Source organism: Anneissia japonica, unplaced genomic scaffold (genome assembly GCF_011630105.1).
Source record: "Anneissia japonica isolate Jap-2015-1 unplaced genomic scaffold, ASM1163010v1 scaffold3262_len730253_cov190, whole genome shotgun sequence".
Classification (NCBI taxonomy): domain Eukaryota; kingdom Metazoa; phylum Echinodermata; class Crinoidea; order Comatulida; family Comatulidae; genus Anneissia; species Anneissia japonica.
In genome coordinates, this window is record NW_022732572.1 from 281,722 (window position 1) to 303,917 (window position 22,196).

Consider the following 22,196-nt stretch of genomic DNA (forward strand, 5'->3'; position numbering starts at 1 on the left):
AGATGTGCTTGTTTCGCCAACGTAACAAGCATTACAGCCTGCACATACAAATTTGTAAACGACACGCGAACGGAGACCAACTGGGATGGGATCTTTAGCTGAAAACAAATTTTTAATTTTAAATGAGGAAAATACTCATTTAAAATTAAAAATTTTTTATTAAAGCATCTGAAAAGTTCACGTCACTGTAAACAATCAGCACAAAGAGACATTGTCAGTATAATGTAATGATGGAACATTCTTAGCCTTGGGATGTGTCAAGTTGGAAGTTGGAACTTGGAGATTACAATTGGTTGAGTAGTCAAAGCCCTTTTATAATTACTGTGTTTCTTATACCCGATTCACACGTGAAGTTAAATTTTAACAAAAAGTAACAAATTGTAACCGAGCGATCTCCCGAGTTATTCCTACCGAGATAAAAAGCATTCACACGTGTCTGTAAGGTAATGCCAAGGTCGTGTAAAATTTATTCAGTGTTTATTCAATGAATCATTTTTCCCCTACTGCGATATAGGTCTAGCCTAGGCCTAGTTGAGAACCCCTGTCACAGATGGATGGTTGAACTCACCATCACAGTAAACATTCGAAGCAATCAATGCCCTTAACAACTACTGTACTACTACTACTAAACTAGGCATAGCTTCCAACGTTTCTGTCGACTCTTGATAATACTAGTAATAGTACTAACACCATCCCGACGTTTGTTTTATGTATATCTTCTTCTTCTACCATTAATTAACATCAATAACAAGGGTAATTCATTCATCATTGAGAAAAACTAGGCCTCTATTTCTAGTGGATCAGAATCATCTGCAGAAGGAAGAAAATTCAAAGAACCCTGTGAAACACAGTAGATTGTTGTTGTGTTGAAATCCCTGCGCATGCACAGATCCATCCATGCTACATCTCGGAAGCTTTACCAGCCTCAGCGAGGCTGGTAAAGATTACCGAGACGTTCCGAGATTTTACAAGGATATTACACGGAGGTACTTTCACACGTGCCGTAAAATGTTACTTTTGGTTACATTTTGTTACATTTGGTAAGATTTTTGTACGTGTGAATCGGGTATAAGACTTTTAGGTCAAGGTAAACATTACTTACATTACCCACATTTTTTGCTAGGGAATATCTTACTAAACATTTTTTTTTTACAAAAAAAAAATTTAGTGTATGGAAACTTCATCACTGGCTGATCCTTTTGGTATTTTGGATAGAAATATGCTTGCAAGTAAATGCACAAAATGTTAAGAAAAATTTCACCAAGCTAAACCATTGGATTTTTAAAATCTAGGCTTAAATTTTGGAATATGTATTTTAAGGTGTGTTTTTGAAATATGAATTACCAAGATAAGGAATAAAAACTGCAAGTAAAAAATAATCCTTTAGTTTAGTGGACAAGGCAGAAGATCCCAAAGATTAGCTCTCAATCAATTCCCCAAACCTAAACAAACATGGCATGTTGTCTGACTTACCGTAAAACCTTAAGAGCTTAATCTTGAGAAGACCATCTCATATTGAAGCCCCACCTTTTTAGTTTGCAAAAGTAGCTTCGAAAAAGCTTGGACTACTTTTCAAGATAGTACACTACATACACTGTGCATGAATTTCAAATAACAAAATAAATTAAAAACACTCTTGGTTTATACAGTAGTTTAGTTGATTTAATTCCGGTTAATAAATTCCATGATACAGACTGATGCTACAGTGGCCGTATTTATTGTTTTATAATAGTAATTTCCAAAATTTAAAGCATTCATTTTGAAAAAGAAACCCCTCTTTACTTTGCAAAAGAAGCCCATCCAGAGGTCGCAAAAAAAGAAACCCATGGCTTCTACAGTATTCAAGGTTTTACAGTGTGTAAATACAAAAAAAATTTATTTAAAAAAAATTTTGTGTTTTAAATCAAGTGAACCATAGGACAAGATTAAATTGTTATTATTTTATAGGTTTGCAAGAAAAACAAACATGAAACTACTGTTTGCTTTTTAGAAACTGAATTTTCATGTGCTCTGGTTCTAGAGCCAAAAACATTTCAACTAGTTATTTAGTCTTCCCTTATAGTGCATGTAGGCTTACAGAACTGCAAATGTTACAGATTGAACTGGATAATGAATGAAGAGATGAGTTTAGAAATTACAAGTTGATTAATGCACGAGTGTAAATTGATAGCTGTGGTTATGCTTATCATTGCAATTTCTATTAAAATTCTTAAATTCCTTGTCTTGGCAACTGTACAGTGCATAAAAAACCAGATGATGCCTGTGCACGATTCACAATTTTTATGAATTAAAGGAGGAAACAAGATCGTCAAAGCATTCAAAAGAAAGGAAGGCACTCCTGGTGTAATTAGTACTACTATTTTAACTTCCTGGCTATACCATATTGCCAGTTACTGATTAGTATTCTGTTACTGATGGGTATGCCGCTGTTGATGAATATGCAAATTTGCTAATGAGTATGCAAAATTATTCAAGAAATAAGCTTTTTCATCAGTTAACATATTTTATTTTATTCATTCATTCTGGTAAATACAAATAATATAAAACATGACAAAAATTTAAAAAATCAGCAATTCACATACATAAGAATGAAGGTGAGCCAGGGAGCAGCAAGAACAAAACCAATGTCATCTTAGAGATGTGCTGCTCATACAGTATGCAAATCAGTAATACTAATAGCATAATGAATATACTATGATAATTTGTTAACGATTAGTTTTTGTGACTTGTAGGTATCTAATTAAACATTTTGATGGAATTATGTGATTGATGTGATGCCTTTATTAAAATTCAATTTTGATTCATTCTGATTGAATTTTTGCTCATTATTTTTTTTTTTTTCAATTTTAGCTGCAAAAATCAAGAGCAAATCATTGTCTTCTGAGGTGAGTTGTGTCCTGGTTGCCATAGCAATGAAGAAATATAGAATTGTAATCTACCTCTATAGATTCTATTCTATCGCGTTTAACTTTCACTTTTATTTTATTCGATATAAATAGCAAATAAGTTTTTTGATAGTGTCAAGAATAATACCTGGTACAGTATTAATTGATCATGATGTTTAGTCAAGTAAAGCAGATTACTGATGGTGTGTTTCTAGCAGTTATTTAATTCAATTCAATATTGGTTTAGCAACAACATATGTACAGTACAGTACTATGAAATCGATAATAACAACAACAATGACTCCACATTAGAGCGTGGCTCATACACCAGTGGCATATTCAGGGGTGGGGAAGGCACGCCCCACCGTTTAGAAAATAAATTTTTTTAATGGAGAATAAAGAAAATTATATTCAAATTTAAATCTAAGAGTATCATTTCCAGCCATATAGAGGTGGCCATAATCATAAATGTTCTTACCTCAGCCGAAACCATGGTGGGGCTGACGTGGTTTAGACCCTCTATCTGTGAAAGTCCCTCCCTGGGCCTCTCTATTTCAAATTCCTGGTTCTGCCAGGCCACTGTCCACATCTGCTTGGCCTCATAAAAGTGATGTTCTCTGGCACCCACATTAGATTTGTAGCAATAAATTGTATTGAATTTAAATAAGATTGAAAGAGAAAGTGGGAGTTAAAGTGAAAGAGAAAAAAATAATCAGTAGGCTATTGAAAATAGATTTCTGGAATAATATGATAGCCACCTTTTTTCTCCCTTTTTTATTCACTTAAGTATATACAATATATCATTAAGCAGTGCCTCACTGAAGCATTTTAAAATGTACCATTTATTGGAACTTTTACGGTAACACACCCTTCTTCCCCCCCCCCCCTTTTCTCTTATGAGGCCACTGCTAACTAAAATGTGGCTTGTGGAAGTGAAAATAGGATGGTGTGGTGCCATAAAATATAGGATTTAAGGGAAGGAGAAAATTGTAGGTTTGTTTAAATATTGACTGTAGAAAGAACGCTTGGTGCATATAAAATTGGGATGTGTGAAATGACAGATACATTTTCTAATGGCAGATGTTATATTATTACATTTTGACTATAAATGCATGATGGCAGTGTTGCAGCTCTGCTTCAGTCATCCATATCTGTACTAGAAGATAATGATATACACAAACAATTCTACCTATCCACACGTTATTGCGTACAAAACTGTGATAAACAGGTCAATTTGTCAATGATAAAGCATTAAGAAATAACAAAATGGAAGGAAAAATCGAATCTCCGAAGCATATATCAATGTTGATAGTTAATGGATTTCCTGTTTTCAAATTTTCTATGTACTTCACATTTGCCTATCAAACTGTAGAATTCTTTTCCTGGGATGCTATGCAATGAATTATCGGAAAATAAAAGGTCATTGTAAAATGTGCAAGGCCATGTGTATCCATGTTAATGCATTAAAATATGTTTCTTAATTAGTTGACCAAATGCATCTACTGCAGCTTGGTGGTATTATGATAATTGTCTTTCAATGCTAGAATTATGCGTAGAATTACTGTATGTTTATTGGCATGATTTTTGTAACATCTGGATTCCAAACACAACAACAAAATATAAATTAAATATACAAGATTTAATAGGAAATGAAGTCACTTCGATCCTAAGTATGGTGTACAGTACTTACAGCAGTGTGATTTCATTACTAATCTGATAGCGTTACATAATTTAAATAATATGTAATAAAATATTTAAATGAAATTATGGTAATGATGGTGTTTGTAATATCAAAAATTAGTATTTGATGCTATAAAAATATAATTATAATACATACCAATAATATGAAATGTTAAATTTAATGATACAATTTTTTTTCCAAATGGATAGATTTGCTATTATAACTCACACTGTTGGATGTTTTAAGTATTCCTTAAATGTGTTTCAGGGCTCAATTAGTACTACTAGCTTGATGTACTTTGGCTAGTAAAAACCAGTCCGGCTAGGCTATTTACTACAATACCTCTTGATGCTCGGCTTATAGATATCCTTAATACATGCATATAGACCTAAGAATGTATTAAAATAGTCCATGGGCTAGTAAAACTTTAGTAAATTAGCCCAGTGGGCTAGTTAACAGAGAAAGTTAGAGCAGCCTGTATTTTAAACAAATACTGTAAATATCTAAATCTTTTCTATTATCACTTGTCTATAGAGTGCAGGTATTTCTAGAGATGGCACTCAACGCGAGAAGAAGATTGGCCACAGACGGGTGGATGAGATGGGAGAAGTCACATACAAAAAGGTAGGTTGGATCTGGTGAGTTATCCACAGTTAAAATTGCCCATCTTTACAATCAAAGCAATCAAAGTTAACTCCGAGAAAAAAAATAAAGAAAATATTTCGTTCATGGTTGGCCTAAAACCGTAACAGAGCCTAAAATGTCTAGCTATGTACTGGCTTTAAAGGATGGCTATACCTACAGGTATTGTAATCCTGTTTATATTTATTACCCAATATACAGTAAGGAATGTATACGATTTTTGATTCAAGCAACCACTAGTTGTACAGTGGTAAGGAAAAGGCAATGCCTAGGCCTCTCTAGCTAATCGTGGCTTGACAGCTCAGTGCAAGAGATCTGATGTTGCATGCATACATCGTCATTGTCACGCTCGGTTCTCAAAATTATGCCTTCTATTTTACCGATGTTACGCATGCATCTATTACCCGATTCATGTCTGTTTTAGATTTTATGTTCTAAATGTTAATTTCGGATGTGGTATTTCTCAAATTTGTACTTAGTGAAAGAAAGACCTTTGAAAAAAAAAACATTTTTGGTCAGTCGACGAGGGCAACACTTCTTTTTTTTTTTGGCCTAAAATGTTTAGAGTGTGATTTGGTATATTACATTGGCTAATCAATGTTAATTAATTCACCACTTTAAGTATGCAAATGACTTTTCAAATGATCTCAAACGCATTAGCAAACAATTTACAGCACAAAACCATATTCACCGTAATGGAAATTTACAGACTCAATGGAAATAACGACACAAACGCCTCTGGTGTTGCGATAAGATTGATACTAATCAATTAAAATCTTCTCTTTATGTATGTAATTCTGATTGTGAAATTAAAAAAGGATTTAGTTTGACTTACCCAGATTGAATCAATTGCAAATTTGCATTAATTGAAAGTGTAATAGTTCAAAAGATACATATTTCACTAAATTATGATATCATTTAAAACACTTTATCATCTGGAGTGTAGAATTTCCAAATATTAAACAATAATTAGCAAACTCTAAATGATTCTATATATCTGTACCCAAAGTCAATATAGTTCAAAGATATAATATAAGATATAATATAACATAAACAGTTCCATTTCACACCGCCTTTTACTGCCCCAATAGTAAGCTACCAGGTACCCATTTATACTCTTAGGTGGAGACAAATGGAGATAAAGTGCCTTGTCCGAGAACACAAGCAAAATGGATAGCAAAGGCTCGAAACCCTAAAGTTGCGAGATCGAAAATACAACCACTGCATCAACCACTCCCACATAGATAAATAAGGAATGTGAATTTGATAGAAAATAGTGTAATGAACTGTGATTTCAATATACCATCATGTTTGTATTTGTCAAGCAAATGATAATATTATCGCTGCATTATTACCATTAATTAGTTCAGCCTTCATTTTTTGTAAGTTGTTAATTAGCATATATGTACATGTTTTACTGTATATTACAAGCCACCCTAATAGTATAATTAGCTCTTTAATAGTAACCCATATGGTGTTTTATTGCCATAGTGTATCTATACTGTAAATTATTAATTTATTAAAATTTAACTTATTATCTAACCACATACATAGATCCTGGGCATCTGATTAGTTAAAAGTACGAGAGGAAAATTAAGTTGTCCTTAGTTTTTTTTTTTACTATGGTCACAGTGCATAGTCACTTCCTGTTGCTACCACGCAGGGGCGGATCCAGAGATGTCTGAAAAGGGGGGCACTGAAAGTGGTGCTGATCGAAATAGCACCACTGTAGGGGGTCTGGGGGCTTTCCCCCGCGAAGGTTTTGTTTCCTAGATGCCTGAAAATAACCTCTAAAGGTTTGGGTGATCAATTTTTTTTTCTTTCTCTTTTTTTTTCCTTTCCAAAGGGGGACCGGCCCGGCATCCCTTTAAATTTGCCCCTGCTGCATATACTGATAACAGCTACAGAACACTTAGCCCACTAAAGAGGATTCCGACAAAAAACATTCAATCTAGGCCTAGAAAGTTAGCAAGCATGTTTAAAGCTATAGCCCCTTGGTGATTTTTAGACTGTTAACAATGCCCCTCGACTCTTGTCTTGGAGTATATTACAGTCTTGATATCACCTGGGGTATATAATGTGTAGTAAATTTTTGTATAACTATAAATTAACTATCAATTGTAATCAATAATTTACAAGCACATGAATATTTAGTGATAATACTAATATAATAGCTTATAAAATATCTGATGAAACACGTGTAAGTAATTAATTTCATTGTAATTGTGCGATTTCAACATCAACCAAGCATATCCTACAAAATCTCCACTTTTTGTAGTATCGGGCGGATCCAAAGATGTATAAAAGAGGAGGGCCGAAAGGGGGGCTGAAAGTGGGGCCGATTGAGCAAACAATACCCTAGGGGTCCGGGAGCAAACCCCCGCAAAATTTTTGTGTTCTAGATGCCTGAAAATTACCTTTGAGGCCCACAGTATTGGGCCATAATTTATTTTTTTTATTTTTTTTATTTTTTAACTTTCCAAAAGCGAGGCCAGCCCGGCCCCCCCTCTAAATCCGCCCCTGAGTATGGCCATTATACCCATTAATTCTCAATTACTTTGGGAATCATTAGCATAGATAAGCCACATGTAGCTACATATTATTAAGATACACAAATTTCTTTAGACTGATTGTAGTAAATATAATAGGACAATGTTAATTAATGTCATGTGTATTTTTCTCCCACCAGACTACATCCTCTGCTTTAATGGCAGCTATTCAGCTTGGATTAGGCCATTCCGTTGGGGGTCTGTCAGCGAAGCCAGAACGTGACGTGCTTCTCCAGGACTTTACTGTAGTGGAGAGTGTCTTCTTCCCACGGTGAGTTGCCAGAGAACATCTGTTTAAGAAAACGTATTGATTGTCCATTGACCTGTTGCTGTATTAATTTAGTATCCTCCACAACCTGTCATCATATTTGTATTCACTAATATTTCGTAGCCAATAAAGAGCTCCTTTTCTACTAATTAAAGGTTGATATACAAAATTCTATGACTTTAGGTAGTGATTTTTTAAATATTTCTTATGTAATCATTTTTAATAATTCTTTACATGATGGCCCCTGTCATTAAATTCATCAAAATCATACATAACCTTGGTCAGTAATGCAACCAGTGGAGAGGAAGAGGGCCTAATTTTATTCCTTAATATTTAATTATATGAAGAAATAATAATAATTATGGAAATTATATGGGATTATAAGGACTGATATGATCATTTTTAATGTTGTTACATTTGTAAATAATAATATTGATAATACAGTCAGAATTTGGGAAAATGTGTTAGATTGTACATTTAATTATTGATTTGTTTTGATAAATTTTTGCATATTTTTTGTCTCCGCAGTGAGGGCAGTAACATGACTGCTGCTCATCGGTATAATGATTTCCGTTTTAAAGCATATGCACCAATCGCATTTAGACATTTCAGGGAACTCTTTGGCATTCAACCAGATGATTTTCTTGTAAGTTTTTTTTTTTCTAATTCTCAAAGCTAGCTTAATTTTTAACAGTATGTTTACAAGTCGTATTTTTTTATCTAAATCTGAGAAGCTTTTCAAATAATGTGAACAAGACAAACTTATTCACATCTATCTGTAGGCTAAGCCTTCACAGATATGTGAACAAGACAGACTTCCTCATATCTATCTGAGGATGCTTTCACCAGTTTAATTAAATTCAAATTTCACCTTACAAATTACAATATCGGGTAATTGAAAGCGACTAAAATCTTAATTATTTTTAACTTAAATACTAAACCATAATCACTAAATTAAAATATTGTATGTATCACAATTGAATTTCAATGTCACCATACTTAACAATGAGTTAGATATTGAATGTCCAGATGATGGAAAAGATGATGCGATAATTAATTCCACAAAATGCATTACGCTGCTTTTGACCTTGCAGTGTTCCTTTATTGCTCTTAATAATGTAATCAATGTCAATAAATTAATGCATTTTAGATACAAATGAGAAAACATTAAATTCTTATTGTGGGAATTTTGTGATTCATATATTATTTAATAATATTCATATATTATCTAATAATGGGTGACTCACAATGGTAATAATGAGTGGGGCGGTGGTGTGGTTGTTAGGGGACTTAATGAGTGGGTTTTTAGTGTAATTGCCTTTAAATCCTGTCAACTCAAGAATGTATCATCACAACTAAATAATAAGTCCACACTAGAAAATTGTATTTTACAATACCTTTAAATTGCCTATCTATATATGGTGTGATATGACATCATCATACCCATATATGGGTATTCAACAATTTTTTTTTTGTTCACCTAAAAACTTGGTAGTGTTGCGAGAGTGCCTAAATGCCAATGTTAAATTTATTAAACAGTAAAGATATTATTAGTTAGATTTTTTTCAATTTCATTTTTAATCCTGTTTTAGGCATGCTAAGAAAAAAAAACCCCCCAATATCACCACAGTTTAATTGCGACTAAATCTTGTGCATTAAAGTCTGTATTTTATTACACGGAAATAATCATTATTTTCAAATGAACTTCCTACTTGTCCATTGATAACCTTCACAACTATTTCAACAAACTTTTTGGAATTAAATATATAATCCCTTTGTTTTCCTGTTTTTGTCAATGTTATTATTTCCCATCATCATATTCAAGTAAGACATCCTGCACTGGTATTCCTTGAACAATAAACCAGTCAGTAATAAATGGAACATTACCACTTGGATGTTGCCAGGAAATCTTGACCAATCTTCCCAATTTCTCAACACCAATCAATGTTAGACAACATGCTGTCTACTGCTAGGGTGTTGCCGGAAAATTTTACACTTCTAATGAAACACAGATCAAATCAATTTTGGTTTTCTGGTTATTTACACTTTTTAATGGTACTGTAGAAATTGATGACTGGTACAATTCAATTTAGGGGTTTATGTAACAAAATTGAGAGTGGAATTATCTGTGAGTCTGTTAATTGGCAACAAAAATGTTTCAATTTACAATTAATAGTAATTCAGTTGATTTTTTTATATTGCTGCAAGTGCCATCTTGGGCCAATATCTGCACAAACACAATGAAACAAAAAACAGTATGGTCGAATGACCCTCATACCCCAACCCCAAAGTAATTATAGATGTACAAAGTAATTTATTCTATCAATTATTCAATAAATTAATTTATCAATTAATCAATCAGTCATTTAATTTCATTCAAAAATATCGCAATTTTCAAAGAAGGAATCAGCATTGAAATATGAAAATCTGTGGTTGAAGTTTGATACTAGCTCTAAACGGCCAGTAGAACTTTCAAACAAATCTGTGGTTGAAGTTTGATACTAGCTCTAAACGGCCAGTAGAACTTTCAAACAAATCTGTGGTTGAAGTTCTAGCTCTAAACGGCCAGTAGAACTTTCAAACAAATCTGTGGTTGAAGTTTGATACAAGCTCTAAACGGCCAGTAGAACTTTCAAACAAATCTGTTTAAAGTACTGGTGCATTGTTTTAACCATATTCATATAAAACGCAGTGTTTTGATAATGTGCAGGGAGATTCATTAGCGTGCACTACATCGTACAAGACATTGAACTCAAAAGGTTTCTGTAAACTGTTTAATTTTGGATTTATAATCATCAATGACTGATCCTCTGACGTAAACACATAGTTCACACTGTAGACTGTAGTTGCCGTCAACCTAATGCCATACTCATTTGTAAGTGCTTTAATCATCGATATATTGCACTCACTTCTTACATGGTGTTTTCATCACAAGCCAAGATGTTTACCAAGTGAGCAAGTTAATTGATGGCCAGATTACCAATCATCCATTTTTAAAAAAACATTATTACAAGTGAACAAAACATATATGCAAGGGTAGAGAGTTCACAGTATATTTCACATACTCTAATATGTAAACAACAAAATACTTGTCAGTAAGACGAGAATACATAAAATAGACCTAACTTACAAAACATGTGCTACGGAAAAGAGTTTACATTGTATTTGCCATACTCTAATATATAAACAACAAAGTAATTGAAATTTTATTGTTGAATGCTGATGGAAACTAAATTGTATGCATTATATATTGTCTGAAAATGAAATGAAAGGGGAAAACCTTAAATTCGATCTAAACCTTCAATAACTCGTATAAAAGTATTATGTTATTAAGGTGTAACCAGAAACAGGTTTTTACAAATTCAGTTTCACTTCTTATTCAGTTTGACTATAAAAAGATTACCAGCAAATTTAAGGGTCTATGCAAAAGGATACATAAAGGTGTTATTCAACAGTATGTTAATAATTGAATAATTATTTTTCACTTTTAATTTTTTAATTGTAAATTAATAATAACTTATATAAATATTAGTTAATTCAAAAATTTGGTTGTTATTCTTAATATACTGTATTTATAATTGTAGAACTGTTTTAGTTGTTAATAAACCAAACAAAGTGGATTTTAACCTTATGTGAACTTTTGTCAATGTTCTTATATAGCGCATAATACAAGAAAGTTGCCCCTATGCGCTTTACATCAATTATTAAGAAACATAACCATGAAATATCCTAATACTACAAAGAGAACTAATAACGTTCTCCAGTACTTTGAAAACCCTAAAGTTAGGGGCTCGCTGTAACAGCATGACTTCTTCAGACTATGTTTATTATGATTAAAACAACAACAATAATAAGCAAACCAGTTCGAATATATTTATATTTAATATTTACTTATTATTATTACCTACATTTTTATTGGAAAAAACCTTTGATATCCACAAGCATACATTAATTATGAATTTTAATATCTCTGATAACTTTAGGACATGAAATAGGACGACATATTATTGCTTATGTTGTCTTATTATTGTTATTTTTTATAATAATTATCATGTATTTTCTCATCATTCTTCCTGTCTGCTTATATCTCTGTAGCTTTCAATGTGCAACCAAGCTCTTCGAGAATTGAGCAATCCCGGAGCCAGTGGTAGTTTATTCTACCTTTCAAATGATGATGAGTTCATTATAAAGACAATACAACATAAAGAGGTCGAGTTCTTACAGAAATTACTCCCTGGTTATTATATGGTAGGTATATATATTTAACAACAAATTTTACTTGCGCTACTCAACTGCACCTGACAGGGATAATAGGCAAGAAATGGTTGAATGCAACATCAAAATTGTTTTTTTTTTATTTTGTTTTGTTTTTTTATTTTTTACCATTCTGTGTCTGTACTTAAGGAATTCCCACATTTTTACATCATCATATTAGGTGAGCCCATATTTTTCATCAATGATTTTTTAGTGGGTCTTGGGTTTGAATCATGATGATATTTTTCTATAATAAAAAATTCACTGTCAATCAACAAATAATAACAACAAAGTAGGTCACTACATTATACATGAAATGTAGATCAAACTACTAGAAAATGATTAAAATCAATTTTTATACCATAATGCAGGTTTTAGCCTATTTTTGCATATCTTAATTCAACACAATTGTTGTGGCATATTAACCTATTTTTTGCTTATTTCTTAATACGACACTTTTGTTGTGGCACATTAACCTATTTTTAGCTTATATCTTAATACAACACTTTTTGTTGTGGCATATTAACCCAGTTTCGGCTTATATAATTACTCATTTTGTTGTGGCATATTACCATCATTGTCCTCTTAGGTTTTCTGGAACCGTTAACCAATGACAAATTATCTGCTCAATTATAGTGTATCTTGCTTTCTGGCAGATGTTACCATCCTCACTGCAGCATTCTACATCTGTTTCCTATGGTAACGTTGTTGCTAAGAAACAGTATAATTAAGTGCCTATCCTTAAAGATGTATTGTCCCTTGCTAATGTCAAAAAAATCATAAAAAATAATTTTGAAATAATTTTGCTCATATTGCAATAGCATACAAATTATTAACTTGTGCTTAAAAATTATTGAATTTAAAAAATGTGTACCCTGATTTTTAAACCAACAAATTACAATAAAAATAATAAAACACTTTCAGTGACTGGAAGTGTGTATCATTTTTCGCTGTAAACTGATGGGTGGACATTTTTTAAATACACTAATTTCTATGTTCAAGTTGATATCTTTTATGTTACTTCAAAATGGGCAAGTTAATTTCAAAAAATATTTTTATGATTTTTTTTTTGTATTTAGCATGGGACAATACATCTTTAATCTAAATAGGTTGATTAATTCTGCCACAATATTGCAAAGTCAAAATGTATTGGAATTATACTTTCAGTAAGTAGTCTCCCAACATACACTTACATCATAACTAAAGTTCATATGGGGAAAATCTTGTGGCTAATGCATTTGTAGTAGAATAGCATTATGCCGTGGGTGATTTTGACGCAGTCACCGCCTACACCTGATTTGTGGTGTTACACATCAGTGACTTCTTTTATATTCATACGTCTGTCAAGTAGACAGAAAAATTAAACATTGTTTTAGAGTAGACATTAGTGCAGTTACGCCCACACAAATGAAGTTGATATGCATGAGCGATTCAATCAATCACATGTCAGTCAGTCAGTATGAGAGGTTATTCTATCATTATTATACAGTAAACTGCAATGTTGTGACTATGATTTCAGAAAAAGGAAATCAAATTAAGTGAAACTGGATACACCCATCAAATTGTATGTCAAGTGTTGAAAATGAATACTAACATTACAGTGTTTGTTTATTGTTTTTTTTATTTATTTATCGAACTTTATTTACCGAGAGTAACCTAAAACAGCGGTTAGTTGACAACCATGGGGCCCTTGTGTAAAAAAAACAACAAAGTACAACACAAACGGCAAGGCAAAGTTAACAAATAAAAGCCTAATATACAACAATATATTAAAATATTCAAATTCAATTAAAATCAGTGTGTTGAAAAAAAATAAATAGAAAATATGAAGTATGTATATACAAAAGTTTAAAAGCATTAAGTGGTGAGGGTGGTGCTACAAATCCTCTATTTTATAGGCTACAGTATATGAAATCAACTAAGGTGACTGGGCTCACGCCAACCATGGGCGAAAACTATTTTAATTGGCGAAATAAAAAATTCAACTGCTTTAGCCATTTTGGCAAAAGCCTAAAATCAAAAATAGTTTTAAATACTTGCGGCCAATGCGATGTGATGGTGGTCGAAAGAGTATCCTACTATCATCGTTAATAATAATTTAATCAATGATTTCATGTTATTGTGGTGTTGTAGAGAGAGTAATTTCACAAGGCTAGCCTAACCTAGGGCCTAGATCGTGTACGCTCTTGATTATCGCGGTGACAACTTCGATCGGGCCCAACAGGTGTGGACGATCTGGCCCCAACCCAATTTTGAATATACTGTAGTCTGGTAAAACCACTGCTAGTTTCCCACCCCTGATATAGTTCAAAGCTAAAAAGAAAATACTGTATAGGCCTAGCCCTACTGTACATAATTTTGTCAACTTTTGTGATAGGCCTACATATTCAGCAAAATTTTAAAGTACCTCATTTATTGGTGTGCTAAAGATATTAATTTGCCTATCAAATAATGTTATCTCTCCCACCTCCCTGATTTTTTCTGGTACACTCATCGAGACAGAGGTGCATTTAGGAGAAACCACCCCCCCCCCCCCCCCCCCCCAATTTTTTATTTGAAAGTAAAAAGAAGGAATAATTGATTCTACCAAAAATGCCTCAGAGGTTTATTTTTAGGCATTTTTGGGAAAGACAAATACTGTAGGATCCCCCCCCCTCCCCCAAGTAGTGTTGTCTCGATCGCCACCATTTACTGAATGTTGTCTTTTTTCCCCAAATAAGAAAGTAAGTGTTAGGAAATTATTTTATTTATTCATTTATTATTTATTTCAAAAATATTTTGTGAGGGTTTTCCATCCAGCCAGACGTGATCAATTAGGACCCTAAGTACATAAAATATAAGACAAAAGAATTGAAAAAAAAATAAATTAATAAACTAGATCTTTAACATTAGCAAATTAGGTAAATTAAAACAGAAAAATCTGAAATCATAAAATGTTTATAAAATAATGATTTAATGAAAATAAAAATTATAATCAACAAAATGAAAATAAAAGTAAAATTGACACATTAAAAAAGAAGAAAAATAATTAAAGTTATAAATTAATTTAGAGAATCAAAGATCACATTAAAGACATTGAAAACAAATTTTTATAAAGAAAAAAGTCCAATGGGGAAAAAAGAAAAGCAATAGGATAATCTGAGATTACAAACCCTCGCCCTGTTACGCTATATCTATATTGTGAAAGAATAATGGTCCACGGTCGATCCTTTAAATGCAGGCTCGGTGGGAAAAGAGATTTTTACCGCCAGTTTTTAAATATTCAAAAATCTGTATCTCATTAACCGCTTCCGGTTTTTTTGTCAAATATGCTTTTAGTGTCTTAGAAAAATCAGTTATAAAACATATCAAAAAATTGTTTTCCTCTGGAGCCTGGCTATAAGTCAGCTCATCGGCCAAACGAACCTTAACATCATAGTAGTTAATAAATGAATTAATTAAAACATAAATACATAAATAATGATCTTGAAATAAACAGAATACGGATTGCAGAGTATTCAGTGCTGAACTGAACAGGTGGTTCATATTTCTCCTGTGCATATTGTGTAATAGACTGCTAGTCTCAATCATTTATGCTTTTAATAATAATGTACATTATGGTAATTTATTATACAATACTTTTATAAATATAAATTGTCAAAGTATCTTGTCTTATTCACTGTAAATACTTGAATAAGCATCGCTCTTGCTTATATGCCATTCCTGAATAATGCAGACATGGAAAGCACCATGCCAATATTTCTTTAATAAGCGTCACTCTCGAATAAGCGTCGCACTGAAGCCTCCAAAAATTGTATAACCGCTACGGCGCTTATTCAAGAAATCATAGTAATATTTTGTTTTCATTAATATCCTTTTCATATTAAAAAGTTTTTGTACTTGTAACATGAGTTAAGTGCAAAGGCAATGCCTATCTGATCAAACTATAAATAACATAAGAATTAATAACTTTATATCTGTCATTTCTTCCTTTTACAGAACATATATCAAAACCCTCGGACACTGTTGCCCAAATATTATGGACTCTATTGCTACCAATGTGGTGGAAAAAATATCCGCTTAGTAGTTATGAACAATTTATTACCGTCTCAATTAAGAATGCATCAGACTTATGACCTAAAGGGGTCAACGTACAAGAGGAAAGCTTCCAAACAGGAGAGGGCCAAAAAGAGACCCACATTAAAAGACTTGGATTTTGTGATTGATCATCCTGATGGCTTATTACTGGACAATGCTACATACAATGCTTTGCATAAAACAATGGTTCGGGATTGTAGGGTATGTACATTTATTTCATTTATTTACTTATTATTACTCATTCAACTGCAAACTGGCACTTATAACATATTTATAAAACAAAAGAAAATCAATATTAAACATGAGCAATAAAGCAGTATAAAGATCATCTTTATAATCATCACTGCTTTTTTGCTCATGTTTAATATTGATTTTCTTGATGATGATGATGTTGCTGTTCATGTCAACAACAACAACAATAATAATATTAAGTTTACACTGTACAGAAGTTGTAATGTCTAAAAAGTGTAATTGTTGTAGATTGCTCAAGGCTTTCTATAAGTGCTATTGAATAACATTTATTAGTATTTCCATTTTGCTCTACAATTTTAAAGGCTTAAATAGTAATACAGTATATTTCCGGTGTTTTAAAAATACTTTTTTTTCTTCTCAGGTTTTGGAGAGTTTCAAAATTATGGATTACAGTTTGTTGTTAGCTATACACAATGTTGATCAAGCAGATAAAGAGAAGGTATACTAAAAATATATGATTTTGTAAAATTTTTTTTATTCCTCCTTCATCTTTACTGGCATTATTCGCCAAACAATTCACTCCTCGCAAATCCTGATTCAGAGGTAATGGCTAAAGCATGTTGAAAGGTCAGAATTCTCGAAACACATTTAATTGCCCTAAACTAACCCTTGTATGTCTTTACATCATGCTATGTTGGTTTCCTTATTTTTGAGGTTAAAACAACATTTTTAACGATATAGTGATGGTCTTTTCCTGGGAATTCCTCAAAATTGTAAACTTTGAAGGCTGATTTCTCAATATTGTTATTTAAACAGCTGTATGTATAAACCCCTGTAACAACACAACAAAATGTTGGATATAAATTATTCTTGCAACATTTTATAACTTTCATTTTTCCATACACAAACTCAGATATGGTAATGATATTATTTTAATCATCATTTGCATAAATAAATCTTCATAATTACACAATTAAATAAATATATTTAAGATCACATGAAAGTTCTATTGTGAAAACATATTCTTCTTATTACCCCTTAAAAATGAAATAATCTAATTTCTTCTATTTTGTAATGACTATTTGTCTGATTCAGGTAGAGGCATCTGAAACAAGTACTACATCAGCCAGCAAAAGGAGCCCTCAGTCTGCCAGGCGAAACTCAGAATTAACAGCAGTAAATGATCAGGCCCAGGAACCCAAAACCACATCAGGGCTACAGAGAACACGGTCTGTTAACAGTAAGCCAAGGGTTGCGGCTTTCTCAACGGCACGGGAAGCTATCCAAGCAGAGGGAACCGTTGGCCACCAAACTGAGGAAGAAGATTCGTGAGTTGAATGATCTGATGATGATTATTATCATAATCATGATAAACAATGATAATGATTGTAACGACAGTGATTATAAATACAATTATAATGATAGTAACTACAATAATAATTTGAATTATCCAATTTTTGTAAATTGATTTTGTTTTCTTTTTGTAGCACGGGTGGAATTCCAGCAAAGAATGCGAAGGGCGACAGATTGTTAATTTTCTTAGGAATCATTGATATTCTTCAGTGCTACAAGTAAGTAGGCATAGACTTATAAAGTTTCATTTAATTATTCAACCATATATGAGGTCTCACCACGAAATGAGATTCATCGTTGGTGAAATCATATTGAGATATTCACCAAAACAGGCCAAAGTCAGCATTTTTACAAAATTTTGATTTTAATGTTTTTGAATAATTTGATATTTATATTTTATGATTGTTTTCTTGCCAAAACAGTGTTCTCTGCACATATTCTGTAATTCTAGTTATATTATTTGTACAGGTTAGTTTATCTTTGAGGCTGATTTTTTTAAAATGTGGTTCTTATATACCTAAACTTTAAATGCTAACATCTCTGGATTTACTTATAGTAGGAAAGCCATTTAAAGACCAAATGAAAGCTTATAATGTGATCTACCCAAATATAATATAAACTCAATTTTTGAATTTCTAACTATGAGACTCATCTTGTGGGGAGAGGTCACATATATGCATTTGAAAAGCACAATAACAACAAAACAGTGGCCAGGGATATGACAATGACACTCATGCTTGTGACTCTCCTATTTTAATGATATACTGTCTGAAGGTCTTTTTAAAATGCTAAACATTTTTATAAGATAATAAAATTAATTTTTGTGGTAATCTATAACTCTGTTACAAATGTATTATTCTATTTTTCAGATTAAAAAAGAAACTAGAACACACATGGAAAGCAATGGTACATGACGGAGATACTGTTTCAGTACATCGTCCAAGTTTTTACGCAAAACGATTTCAAGACTTCATGTTTGAGAGAGTGTTCAAGAAGATGCCTGGTAAGGAACTCAGAAATATCCTACTTGAAAATCAAATTGCTAACTTTATTTTTTCAGAAACTTGTTTTTTTGGCTGTGAAAATGTTTAATGACATATGACTTACATGCTGCAATTCAAAGACCTGTACTGTACTCATTTTGGGAAAAACCCAGAAATATGTATAATTTATTATTTGATCAGTTATGACTATTACTAACAAATATCGGTGCCAACAACGGTGGCATTCTCATGATTTACGAGATTTTTAATGATTGCTGAAAACACAAGTATATGTGTGGTCTTCTTTATGCTCTTATAATTCCAATCCACTTTTTTTTTTGTAACATGTCTGTAAATTTATGAAAATTGAATGATTTGATCTGTTTTTGATCAGTTTAAATGAGATTCAATGGTTTTAAGCCAAATAAAAAAAGTTATTGTATTTTCAACTTTTTAGACATAACACTTTATTGGTTAAAACAAAAAAGCACTTTTCCTAGATACCGACTTATCCATTTCTTGGATTTTCCCAAAATGTGGCCAAGACAAGAATTTTTTTTTTTGGGCCTAATAGATTTATTTGGATGGTAAAGAGGGTTGCAGATTTTTATCCAGGAAGATAATTGCATTTTATTCAGATAAGAACCCCAGAGGATTCTGATGGAAAAATATCATGGGACATAAGCCATCACTTGGTGCGGTCTCGGCTACAGAAAGTTTGTTCAAAGATTGGGAAATGTACTCTTGTTAGACAGAAGGAGTGGCACTAATCATTGTGCAGTCACTGGGAGATCATTACAATTAAAATAAACCACCACATTGCTATAGCACCTATTAATGCTAAAAACTTGGCCATGTTTCACACAGCACTCCAGAAGCCTTTGAAAGGGACTGTAAATATGATGGGATTTCTGATAATGTTTGTTGTGCAAAATTATTTTTAAACTCTTGGCTAATAATATATCCTTGGCTTCTAACATATTTTACTATAAACAACATATTACTAACAGTTTGTTTATTGTTTTTTTTTTTTACGAAAATAAATATATAGAAAATTAAGTACATAAAAATTCCTTACAGAATACTTAGTTACTAAATTCACAGTTATAGTTAATAATGAATGATAAAGTACAAAGAATGTTTTGGATCAGTAAATGATAAATGACTGGACAGAGAAGTAATGAAAAATGAGTATAAAGGTAGTGAATAGATAAATAAATATATAACAATACAATATGTGTATGACTTTGTGGTTATAGTGCCCATCTACCAATTGATACATTAATGATTTATGAATCCATTTCAAATCAAATCAAATCAATCTTTATTGCAATCATACAAGTGTTGATTGGAGTATACAAAGCCTTATAAAAAGGTGTGTAGAGTTTTAAGAATCTCAAATGACCAGCTCGATGGATGTTTAATAATGGATGGATTAATAAAATATGAGTTAATGAGTGGATAAATGAATGAATGAATAATTAGAAGAATGAAAATTTATTGCTGCCTTGCTTCCATTCCCAACATGCATCATGCTTTATGTTTTGTTATATTCATGCTGCACTGCCCTCACAGCTGAACCAATCAAATCAGTTGTGATGGATGGTAATATTTTATTTTTGGCTGAGTTCAAATTTCACCAAACATTACTTTAGATCATAGTGTCTCTAAGCTAAGATCCACCAAAAAAATGTGTTACATGTCAAACTGTTTTAAAGATGTATTGTCCCATGCAAAATACAAAAAAATCATACAAATCATTTTTTAAATTAACTTGAATTAACATAAAAAAATTATCAACTTAAACATAGAAATTAGTGTATTTAAAATATGTTTACCCATAATTTTAGAGGGAAAAAATTATAGAAACACCAGTTACTAGATTTGTTTTATTATTTTTTATTATACTTATCCAGTTTAAAGTAAGAGTACACATTTTTAAATACAATAATTTTTATGCTCAAGTTAATCATGTTTATGTTACTGCAAAGTGAGCAAGTTAATTTAAAATTTATTTTTTATGATTTTTTTTTATTGTCATTTTCAAGAGAGAATACATCTTTAAGTGTAGATCACTTTACTGTTTTCTTTTTACATCATCACCATCACCCTCACCTTATAATAGTGCAAGAGTACATTCATTCATTGAAGCTTATTTTAAATATTTTTTTAAATTTTTTTTTTCTTTTGTTGTTTTGTTATATGTATATATTAGAAACAAAATATTAAAGCAACATTGGGTTAAAAAAAAAAAATGAAACTAACTTTGCATATTTGATCATGTAATGCTAATTTGCATAAACCATATGATCACCTGTAAAGTATGTCACATTAAATGTACTCTTGTTCTTATGAAAGGTATTATGCACCACTTGCATGATCATTCTATTATTATACAATACAATCACTTTACTACCAAATATCAATATCCCTTTGAGTTACATCAATTCCATCGCACCAATGAACATTGCATTCTGCCGTGAATATTGAAATATTAAAATATTGAAATTTTGAAGGTGTTGATAATAATTTATAATGCCTCTGACCTTTCACATAAATACACAGGTAATTACGATTTCCAAAAATTATTGCATCCACACTATTCATATTTTTTATCTATTTTTAAAGACACTGGGATTCCTTCTGACAGAAGCATGACTGTTCTACCAAACTTAGATTAATTTGTTCTTATTTGCACAGAGAGAATTCATCTTGCACATGTGTGGATTATAAGTTTGTAGCTCATCAGGTATCAAAACATCCAGGTTTCTTGTAGCCCAATTGCAAGAAATACCTCCTCCCATATTTTGTACTCTTCAAAATACATAGCTATAGAACTGTACCACACCCTCCCTCTTCCTTGATACACAATTTAATTTTAAGTTGTCATTATTTATTGAGTTAATGCATTTTATTCTAGCATTAAAACATTCACCATCCAAGAGGAAAGGACAGACCAGCATACATGGTTCAGCGTCAGTAAACCGACCTCGATCAAAAACAGCGCCCTCAGAAATTACAGACCCCCAGACTACCAATCAAGAAAGACCATTGTCATACAAGTCAGCAGTCTCGCTTAGCGATCCAGCAAGTCCACCAGGTGAGTCTGACCACTGGTCCTTAGTGTACCGTAAGTGATGTTAAGCGTTGCAGTACTTATAATGCTTCAATGCAGCACATATTTCCAGGGTCTGGAAGCATTGCAAACTCAGGTTTTTATATAGGCTTATATTTCAATTTTACCATCCAATCATTTTAAAAATGTGTCAAGTTCTTCCTTATGTGACTGGAAAATTTGTTTGCTTTACCCTC

The 22,196-nt window shown here is 32.0% G+C and overlaps 1 protein-coding gene across 3 annotated transcripts in view; it reads left to right on the plus strand.

Annotated features, from left to right (window-relative positions):
• LOC117115713 (phosphatidylinositol 4-phosphate 5-kinase type-1 alpha-like) overlaps positions 1 to 22,196 on the plus strand; it is a 37,423-nt gene that overhangs the window by 2,188 nt on the left and 13,039 nt on the right. For all 3 annotated transcript variants that reach the window (XR_004446598.1, XR_004446599.1, XM_033259617.1), the window contains 11 exons: positions 2,851 to 2,885; positions 5,101 to 5,190; positions 7,898 to 8,028; positions 8,554 to 8,671; positions 12,121 to 12,273; positions 16,258 to 16,557; positions 16,970 to 17,047; positions 17,644 to 17,876; positions 18,036 to 18,119; positions 18,771 to 18,904; positions 21,805 to 21,984. Coding sequence is in view for 1 of the 3 variants with exons in the window: in XM_033259617.1 (XP_033115508.1) it covers positions 2,851 to 2,885; positions 5,101 to 5,190; positions 7,898 to 8,028; positions 8,554 to 8,671; positions 12,121 to 12,273; positions 16,258 to 16,557; positions 16,970 to 17,047; positions 17,644 to 17,876; positions 18,036 to 18,119; positions 18,771 to 18,904; positions 21,805 to 21,984 (1,536 nt within the window). In the remaining 2 variants the exon portion in view is untranslated. The remainder of the gene's footprint in view (positions 1 to 2,850; positions 2,886 to 5,100; positions 5,191 to 7,897; positions 8,029 to 8,553; positions 8,672 to 12,120; positions 12,274 to 16,257; positions 16,558 to 16,969; positions 17,048 to 17,643; positions 17,877 to 18,035; positions 18,120 to 18,770; positions 18,905 to 21,804; positions 21,985 to 22,196) is intronic.